Genomic DNA, 10,098 nt, shown 5'->3' on the forward strand with positions numbered 1-10,098 from the left:
CACATATTTGGTGGATGGAGCAAAGCTCCAACCAACCTCACATATACACATATGTACACATATGCACATCGGGTGGATGGAGCAGACTCCAAGGAACATGCTCTAACAAGTTTTTCTCACGCAGCTTAGATATCCCAGCAAAATCTTTTTTTTTTCTTTTTTTTTTTTTTTTTCTTTTAAATGGGCTGGTTTAATTCAAAGTGATACAGAATTCCAAGTACAACAAAGATGAAACAGCAGGCTCTGGCCTGGGTTTTCTTTCCATTCAGAGCTGAGGTAGGAATTGCTGAACACTAGAGACAATGAGCCATTGTATTTGTTTTACTACAAAAGTTTATCACAATTACAATAGGCTCCAGGATAACACTTCATTCTAGCTGTAGGTGGCAAAGATGTTATGGCAGGGGATCCAGATGTTTAAATAGGAATGGAAGAGGGTCACCATCACCTCAGATACGAGGAATAGCTTATTTTTTGCCAGATTTCTTAATTCCACCTGTGGCCAGGGGCCCCTTCCCCGTGGCCTTGGCTTTCAGCTCCTCGAGTTTCTTCTGTTCCTCTTTCTGTTTCTGCTTGAAAGCCTTGTCCTCCTCATCCATCTCCTTGGCCTGCTTCTTGGGCTGTTTCAGGGGCTTCTTTTTGCCACCTTTGCGGCTGGACATGGCGCCGACAGCCCCTTCACCAGTCCCCAGCAAAATCTTTTAAGCAATGCAAAAATCACAATGCAGTTACATCCTATTTTTCTTTAATGACTATATGTAGAAAATCATGTTCCCCAATACCTTTGCATGTTCAAATGTTTTACGTATTATGTACTAAAAATACATTCTTCCCAAGAACCCACATACATTTTGTAACTAAGCAACTTTGTTATAGATTAACGAAGTGTAAGCAAGCAAGGTAATTTTTTTTTCAGTCAGTTTCTCTTACTGGCAGGCTGCAATTCTTGGTTACAAAGAAAGGATCAGTTGTTTTATTATTTATCTTAAAAAGTAATCTTGTAAAAATCTTAAAAGAATCACAAATCTGAACATTTATATATATAAAAAAACAGATAGTCATTTCTACCTTAAGTCCTCGGGGTGCACATCTACTCATTAACGTTTTTAGTAAATCATATCGGGAAGCTGGGGGCAAAAGTGAGTACAATAAGCATCACCTTGATCTGGCCTTGAAGCTCTGGGAGGCATAGGGCATCAGTTTGCTTTGGCTTGTGTTCCAAGACATTCCTTTGTCCTCAGAAAGCAGGGGTCAATAAAAGAGGGACAATGACAAGGACCCTTGAAGAAAGAAGGCCATCAAGAACTCTCTATTGTCCATTTCTCTGTGGAATATGAAGAAATGATGACCTGATTTAGCCTTGGGGAATGTGTCCAAGTTCTTTCTTTCAGTGTGTGGGAGAAGGCTACATGAGTTTTAATCCTGAGGCTGTGGTAAGAGGATAAAGTGTAAGAAGTGATGGTGGGGAAAGAGCCTGGGAGAAGAGCCAGGTCTGAGGAGACGGGGGTAGCCAGGACAGATGTGAGTTAGGGCCATGGGAAGCAGTGGCTTCTGACTAATGGACAACGGATTGACCTGTCCCTCTGGCAAAGGCCATTTAGGAACATCTGAGCCTTGTGTGCTGCAGGGCAAAGCAGGATGAGAAGTGCTGATTAAAAATGATGAACCTGGGGGAAGCACAGCACCCTTTACTTCTCCAAGCCTCTTCAGGGAGCGGTCTGCCCTGTGAGGGCAGTGGGCGATTTTTAAATGAGTCCTGTTTTAATAAGTCCTGTGTTTAAGTTCCCTGACAATATCTAAACTTGTGGGCGAGATTTTGTTTGTAGCTATGCGCAGGCAGTGCCTGCCAGTAAGTAATGCCAGCACTTTGGGAGGCACAGGCAGGAGAATTAAGAGTACAGAGTGATCCCTGACAACATGGTCAGTTCAAGGCTGCCGTGAGATACAGAAGATCCTGTGTCTTAGTTGGTGTTCTATTGCTGTGAAGAGACACCATGACCACGGAAACTCAAGATAAAGCATTTAATTGGGGCTGGCTTACACTTTCAGAGGGTTAGTCCATTATCAGCATGATGGGGAGCATGGCAGCATGCAGGCCGTGGCGCTGCAGAAGGAGCTCAGAGTTCTACATCCAGATCCCTAGACAGCAAGGAGAGAGAGAGAGAGAGACACTGGGCCTGGCACGAGCTTTTAAAACCCCAAAGCCCACCCAGAGTGATGCTCTTCTTCCATTAAGGCCACCCACACCTCCTATTCCCTCTCAAGAAGTGCCTCTCCTTGGTGACCAAACTTTCAAATATATGAGCCTATCCCGCCATTCTTATTCAAACCACCACACCCTGTCTCAGAGAAACCAACCAAACCAAAATTGGCCTTATCTAAGAATCTACAGGCTCTTTCCATTGCTCTTGGTTACCTACTATTTGGTAAGGCTCTATTGCTGGAGACAGAGCACACTTTGGTTGTAGGACATGGATATTTCAAGCTAGACTGATCTAAAGATGTCCTTCCTGATGGTTAGCTTTCATAGTGATGGAAGAAAGGAGCTGTGCGCACTGCCAGAGGAGAAAAATCATCAATGGTATTACTCACAATGAATTCTGAATGCTATAACACCACGATGCTAGATAAAAGGAAAATAGTGCCATAAAGGTTATGAATTGGATTTGAGGCCTGTTTCACAGGAGGTTAGTTCATGTGTGATACTATAAATCTGGGCAAAAGTCCATGGCTGAGATGATATGCCCTAGAGGAGGACCTATGTAGGTTGTTTTGTTAAACGCTCATGTTGTCAAACTGCTTCCTAAATATTTATAGTTATAGACATTGTATAGTGTTGCTGTCAACCTTGGCTAGGGAAGCATCTTTTAATTAGTCAATGCAGACTCATAACTAATTAAAAAAAAAACCTGAAAAGTGTGCTCAGCCCTGAATAGGATAGCTATACCACACCCCTCTTCCCAGCCTCATCAAACACCATAAAAAACGGGCCAGAAATAACGCAAGAGTAGGAGAATGGGAAGGGATGCTGTGAAATGCAGCCTTCTGGACATGGCATGGCTTTTGCACTCATGACCTCACTGTTGCTGGTGACTGACTTGCACAAGATCAGTCAATGGCCCGGCAGGCAGCTCTAAATGAACTCAGTGAGCTAGGGAGAGCAGAGGAGAAGAGGATAGGGGTCATGCTGAGAGATGCTGGGAAAGAATTGAGGGTAAATATGATCAAGATCAATTGTATGGGGTTGGAGTGTTGGTTCCAATAAGTTAAGAGTACTTATCGCCTGTACAGAGGACCTGGATTCCATTCTCAGCTACTGACATGGCACCATCTGCAACTCCAGTTTGAGGGGCTCTCATGCCCTCTTCTAATCTCCAAGGGCACCTGGCACACATGTGATGTATTACACTCATACACATATGTTTTAAAAAGATACTGTGGGCTGGAGAGATGGCTCAGCAGTTAACAGCACTGACTGCTCTTCCAGAGAACCTGGGCTCACTTCCCAGCAACCACATGGCAGCTCACAACTGTCTGCAACTCCTGTTCCAGGGTATCTGATACCCTCACACAGACATACATGCAATCAAAACACCAATGTCCATAACATAAAAAAGATACTGTATGCATTTATGAAGTTACCAAAGGATAAATGATATTCCAAAAGACCACATTTTCTTCGGATGACGGTATTCATCAAGGTTTCCGATTTGTTTGAAATCAGAAAACAAATCTTGACCTGGTGGCACATTGTTATAATCCCAATATGAGGCTGAGGTAGGAGGAATGCCTTGAGTTCTAGGCCAGCCTCTGATACAATAAAACTCCATCTCATGAGAAATAAAACAAACATTAGAAAATTGTTTAAAATTTCCTAGATGGGCCAGGTGTGGTGGCCCACCACTTTAATCCCAGCGGGGGGTGGAGGTGAGGGGGTGGGGGAGTGGCAGATAGATCTCTGTGAGGCCAGCCTGGTCTACAAAGCAAGTCCAGGACAGCCAGGACTCTGTTACAGGAAGCAACCTTGTCTTGAAAAAGAAACAAATAAATAATCTGAGATTAAGTAGTTTTTAAATTCTGGACTTTCACATTTAAGCATAGCTGATGCTTAAACTTATGAAAATGATAACAAAATACGGAAGTCCAAGAACTCCAAGAAATATCCCGGTGAGAAATATGCCCAATATCTACCCTGGTCACACAGAACTTTTCTTAGTTGTAAGCAGGTAAGCTAGAGCTAACAGTATGTATGCTAACAGTATGCAAGGCTATTTGCATGTTGCTGTAGGAGATGTATTTTAGACATAATTGACATTTAAACCAGTGACCCCAAGTTAAGGAGAGTGCCCCAAAATGTGACTGAGCCTCACCCAATTAGTTGGCAGCTGGGCAGGCTTCAGAAAAGAGAAATTCTCAAAACTGTAGCACAAAAATGTGCCTTGTTTTCCAGGCTGCCAGCCTGCTCTACCAGTCCCCAGGCTTACCTGGCCCTACAACTGGAATACCAAATTCCTCAAAGCCTCTTTCCCCTCAGGGGCTCCGGGAGATGGCTCAGTCAAACATGAGGACTGAGTCCAATGCCCAGCACCTATGCTAAGAGCATACATAATCCCAGGGAGCCCTAGGTCCTAGTGAGACTGCCTTGAGGAACAAGCTCAGGCTTAGGCTGTGGCTCTTAGGCTCTGGCTCTGTCTTGCCTCTGGAATTTGTTCGGTTTCAGTTTCTCAGGGAAACCAGAACAGCATAGGACTATTAGTCACGTAAGCCATGCTGGGAAGTCACAGACACACTCGTGAACGGTCAGCAATGGAAGGGCAGACCTGAGGCAAATGGAGCAAATAGGTATTGTGTAGGGACAGACAATAAGGAGAGAGGCAAACAAACAGACAAAAATAAACACGGAGGAGGCTGACGAGATGGCCCAGAGGTTAAGAGCACTGACTGCTCCTCCAGAAGACCAGGGTTCAATTCCCAACACCCACTAAGACAACAAACAAGCAAACAAACAAGTTTTCTGGGGCTGGAGAGATGGCTCAGAGGTTAAGAGCACTGGCTGTTCTTCCAAAGGTCCTGAATTCAATTCCCAGCAACCACACAGTGGCTCACAAGCATCTATAATGTGATCTGGTGCCCTCTTTCCAGCCTGCAGGCACACATGCAGGCAGAATACTGTATACTATATAAATAAATCTTAAAAACAACAACAAAACATGGAGTTCACATTAAAGGTTCAAGCAACATATCCTAAATCCAATTTGGACAAATTTGTGACAAGCAAGTAGGCTAACAGGGTAATATGGACAACAACAAAAATATTCCTTTAAACTGACAAGTTAAGGACAAGACATGTTTACGAAATCTAAGCTTTCTTTCTTTCTCGGTGTCGGCAAAGGCCCTTTAGTGCCGTACAAGACTTGGACTCTATTTACTGTTGTGTATTGTACATGCAAGCTTTTCTGGACAGAAAAGCTCTTTTCTCTTTTCCTTTTGACTGAACGTTTTTTCTTGAGACTGGAGAGATGGCTCGTGGTTAAGGGCACTTGTTGCTCTTGCAGAAGACTGGGTTTCGGTGCCCATCACCTACATGGCAGGTCACAACCAACGTCCTCTTCTGACCTCTACGGGGCCCACGTGGAGCGCATACATAATCGCAGGCGAAACACATTGATCTAGAAGAAAAACTTCAAGGACTTTCTTGTCCTTGTCACGTCACTTGATTTTTTTTTTTTTTTTGTCCTAACAGACAATCCTAAACAAAAGTCATCTGGGTTAGAAGGGAACTCAACGTTTCAAAGTAACGGTCGCTGAACGGTGGGTGACAGGCGCCCACACCGCCGCCGCCAACGCCATCTTCGCCCAGTTCCCACGCGGCGCTGGGCGCGCGGCCCTGACGTCACGGGGCTAGGGGGCGGGGAGTCGGGGGGGCGGAGCGGGGCCTGGCGAGCGGGCTGAGCGGGAGGGGCGGGGTCTCGCGAAGGGGCGTGGCCGAAGTCGCGGAGGGGCGGGGCAGGGCGCGGCGGGGGCGGTGTCCGGCCGCGCGCGCGCTCCGCCCGGGCTTCGGCGTTTATAGCTCGGCGCTGGCCGGCCCGTGGCGCCTGCCGTGCGTGGGGTCGCGCGATGTCAGGGCTGCAGGCGGGTGCGGAGCGGCGGCGTGAGGCGCCGAGCGCGCCGGCCCCGCCGGCCTCTCGCTTCGTGCTGGGGCTGGACGTGGGCAGCACGGTGATCCGCTGCCACGTCTATGACCGGACGGCGCGGGTCCGAGGCTCCAGCGCGCAGAAGGTGACTGGGCGAGGCGGGTGGGTCCGGGGGCTCTGACTGCACCTTTGCTTTTCCTGCACCTCCGGCGGCTCGAGCCGGTGTGGCCAGGTGCCTCTCGCTCGCTTCCTGCCCCGGGGGACTCGTCGCTCCAGCTTTACCTGGGTGGAACCGGGGTGACTACACGGAACCTGCCTACAGCGCGGGCAGGTTGCGTGCATGTGGACAGAAGGTGGTTTTCTGATTTGCTTGTTTTTTTGTTTGTTTTTCTGCACTTCCTCATCGGCCTTCCAACTCTCGTTTTCACACGTTTTAATTCTTCAGATTATGATGGACCGTAAACTGTTTTTTTCGGTTGTGTCATTTTAAAACAGTTAATTACATTTGTTACGTATGTGTCTGTGTCTGCTCCCGTGCTGTGGTGCACGTTAGGGGTCAGAGGACAACTTTCTTGGGTATCGGTTTTTTTGTTTTTGTTTTCTTCCACCATGTTGGTCCCTGGGATTGAACTCAAGTCGTGAGGCTTGGCAGAAGTACGTTTTTTGTTTTTTTTTTTTAACCTGCTGAGCCATCTTACTGGTTGTCATCTTTGTGTTCCTAAAGTGCTAGGTCCTCTCACTAGCGTCCGACTTCCACGGATGTTGGAGATACTGAACAAGTTTTGAAGGCTGAGTTGTTCTCCTTTTCGTCTTTGAGAATTCATAAAAATCTCTTCTGGCTTGAGAAGCCCGCCAAAGTGTTGGTTGCTCTTTATTAGCAAAGCCTTAAACTGAAGATGATGGTCTTCTTCAGTTTAAGAAAATAGTCAACAGCCAGTCCCCATTTTGATGAAGCACTGATTTCTACACAGTGGTCAGTGCAGTTGATGAGGTGCTCTTATTTGCTCCTTTCAGTAGCAGCATTTTCTAATGTTTAAAATATTAGTGAAGATGAGAGCCATTTAACTCCTTCCCTACAGCACTGGGCTCCCCCCGCCCCTTTTTTTTTCTTTCAGTGGTGGGAGCCCCCTTCTCTCTCATCCCAGCAGTTTCCCAGGAACCCGTCGGCTAGGGTGAAATTGCCATGAGAACTGACTTTGAGGAGAGAGATGTTCCATTCAGGGGTCTGTCCTTAGGAGATGAGTTGCAACTGCAGCAGCTCCCTCTGTGGCTAGCTGTGTAGGAGCACTGTCCACCCACTCAGCCCATCCTGGTCCAACCTTTAAGGTCAGGTCAAAGGTAGACACCGAGCCCTTGTCTCATTGCAGGCCTTTATCACAAACACCATGATACTTTTTAGTTTTTCTTGCAGTTCTAATCCCAAAGTGCTTTTTGCTTAAACAGTGCATTTTTAAGTTGTTTTTTAACTAAGGAGTGAGTTGTTTGGATCCAAAAAGAGGTGGTTCAGCAGGTAAAGATGATTTCACATTGCTCCTAAGCTTGATAACCTGGATTGGATCCCTGGGACGGAGATGGGAGAAAGGAGAAAACAGACTCTTGCAAGTTGTCCCATGGACCTTGGCACTTTAAAAATATGACACTTTAAAATATGTGCCCCCATTCCACCCCCCAGTAAATATAAATTTTGAGAAAATTCAAAAAGTTGCCAGACAATACAGCTGTGTAGTTGTTGCATAATTTGAGGAAAATTGCTTTTTTAGAAAGTACTGGGGTTTGGTGGCGGACACCTTTAATCCCAGGACCCTGGAGATAGAGGCAGGCGGGTCTCCCAAGTTCCAGGCCAGCCTGCCTGGTCTATAGATCGAGTTCCAGGGCAGCCAGGGCTTGGTAGAGAAGATGCCTGGGAAATGACATGAAAAACTCCGAGTACTGCCTTAAATTGTGAGAGTTGATGGCCCTACTTGAAAGTATGCTTCTGGGGCAGAGAAATATATAAATAAGGAAGTTGTGGTATTTGTTTGTATTTTGTTTTTAGGATCTTGCTATGTGTCCAAGGCTGGTCTGGAACTGTCTGTAGCAGGCTAGGTTGGAAGTAGGGATCTCTCCACCCCATTGAAACCCTGCTGAGATGCCAACAGTCTTTGCTTATGTGGCAGTTTTGAAGAATAGGTTTATGTCTATTGTCTCTAGTGATAGAATACAGGATTTTCCTTTGCCACCCCCCCACCGCCACTCCTACCTCCGAACACACACAAGGTTCTTCACTTTATGTCCTCAGCCCCAGTAATTGTATTTTTTTCCTTGGGGCCATTGAGATGGCTCAGTGGGTAAGGACACTTGCTGCCAAGCCTGATGAGCTGAGATTGATCTCTGGGATCCGCATGGTAGAAAGAGAGAAATGACTCATCCAAGCTGACCTCTGACCTTCTTACACGATGTGTGACATGAGTATTTATCTACACACACAAAATACTAAAAAAGTCTGTATAATGGACCCTTAAGTATTAGTGTTAAATACTAGGACAAGTGGCCCATGTTGGAAGCCCTCACATGTATATTTGGAAATTGGAGAAAATTTTGTCATGTTCCTCCCCAGTGGGACATCTTGCTCCTTTGAAAACCCATAAAATGTGACGGTTAGAAGAACAGGACAGAAAGTCCCAACACAGGGGCTTCAGGGCCTCCAGCACTGGAAAACTGTGTTCACTCTTGAAAAGCAGGCTCTGGCTTTTAATCAGCTGAAGACATTTTCTTCTGGACTTTCACTGTTTTCTCCTGTTTTGACTTAGCTCTCTTCTGTAGGAGGCGCACTTCTCATGTTTAGGTGTTTAGGGCTGTCAGTGGTTTGAGTTTGTTCCCAAGGATTAACCATTGGAATCTCGGCAGCCGGTGTGGTGCTCCGGGGAGCTGTAGCGTCCATAAGAGGTGGGTCCTGGGGAGAAATTATGTCAGAACGGAGCTGCCCTTCCAGGGGATTAAGATACTTCCCTGCTTAGCACACAAGAGATCGTTGTAACTGCAAGAACGCTGCCTTCCTGCTCTGTTTCCTGTCTCTTCCCCCTCCTCCTTTCTCCTCTACCTGCCTTCTCTCTTCCCCATTCTCCCTTCTTTTCTCTTCCATCTCCTCTGTCCTTCCTCCCTCTGTCCTCTCTTTCCTCCCTGCTCAGTTCTCAGGACCATGCTTCCCTAAAGCACTGAGCTCTGGCTGATGTTTGTGAGATCAGCCTCTCCGGAGAGAGAACCCAGCACCTGTTGCCTGGTGAAGAGCAGTGGAGTGGCTAAGTGGCTTCAGGGAGCCTTGCAAAGGCTTCCCCCGAGTGCATTCATGTTTCTTCCCTTTTCCGGGGCTCAGCCTGGAATCTCTGCTCTCTGCTGTGGGCTGTTCTCAGTGAGTGAGTGGCACACCCCCCTTTGTCTCTGCAGCAGCACCTCTAAAGTCTGAGGCACTCCCAGATGCTGAAAGAAAGATAAAGAGAGGAGACACCTCCTGTGGGTGCTCCTTTCTGAGTTGCCAAGGAGAGTCGACCTGACTCAGGTCGACTGAGGAGCATTATAAGGAATAATGGTTCCCTTATAATGTGAGTGAAAATGGGGAGAAGAGGTTGATGGGAGGGTCAGTGTCTTCTGCGCCAAGCTTTTCCCACCTGCCTGCCCATATTAAAAACACTTGTTAAATCCAGCCTGATCCGGTTTGTTCTCTTCTCTTTGTCCTTGTCCTGGTGCTCTCCTTCTGGGACAGGGTCTGTGTAAGCCCTGCTGCCCTGGAACACAGCAGACCTCCTGAGTGCTGGGATGACAGCTGTGTAATCCATACCTGCTTATCTTGAAGTTACTTTTGACGTTTTTATTTTAGCAGAGTCTTGGAAAGTATTGGAGATAAACATGTGTTCAAGGCATCAGTTAAACTTTAAGCTATAGGCTCTTAAAACATTTTTAGAAGATTATTTAAAATTTTTTTGGGCTG

The 10,098-nt window shown here is 46.5% G+C and overlaps 2 protein-coding genes across 2 annotated transcripts in view; one reads left to right on the plus strand and one right to left on the minus strand.

Annotated features, from left to right (window-relative positions):
• Positions 1-448: 448 nt before the first annotated feature.
• Positions 449-684, minus strand: LOC129693174 (translation machinery-associated protein 7-like). Its single transcript, XM_055629871.1, has one exon. The coding sequence runs from the start codon at positions 660-662 to the stop codon at positions 468-470; it is 195 nt and encodes a 64-aa protein (XP_055485846.1). The 5' UTR covers positions 663-684; the 3' UTR covers positions 449-467.
• Positions 685-6,117: 5,433 nt separating this feature from the next.
• Positions 6,118-10,098, plus strand: part of Gk5 (glycerol kinase 5) — a 55,027-nt gene continuing 51,046 nt past the window's right edge. The window contains exon 1 of the mRNA XM_055629759.1: positions 6,118-6,279. Within this exon, the coding sequence (XP_055485734.1) occupies positions 6,118-6,279 (162 nt within the window). The remainder of the gene's footprint in view (positions 6,280-10,098) is intronic.

This window comes from Psammomys obesus, unplaced genomic scaffold (assembly GCF_907164565.1).
Source record: "Psammomys obesus unplaced genomic scaffold, mPsaObe1.curated_primary_1811, whole genome shotgun sequence".
NCBI lineage: Eukaryota > Metazoa > Chordata > Mammalia > Rodentia > Muridae > Psammomys > Psammomys obesus.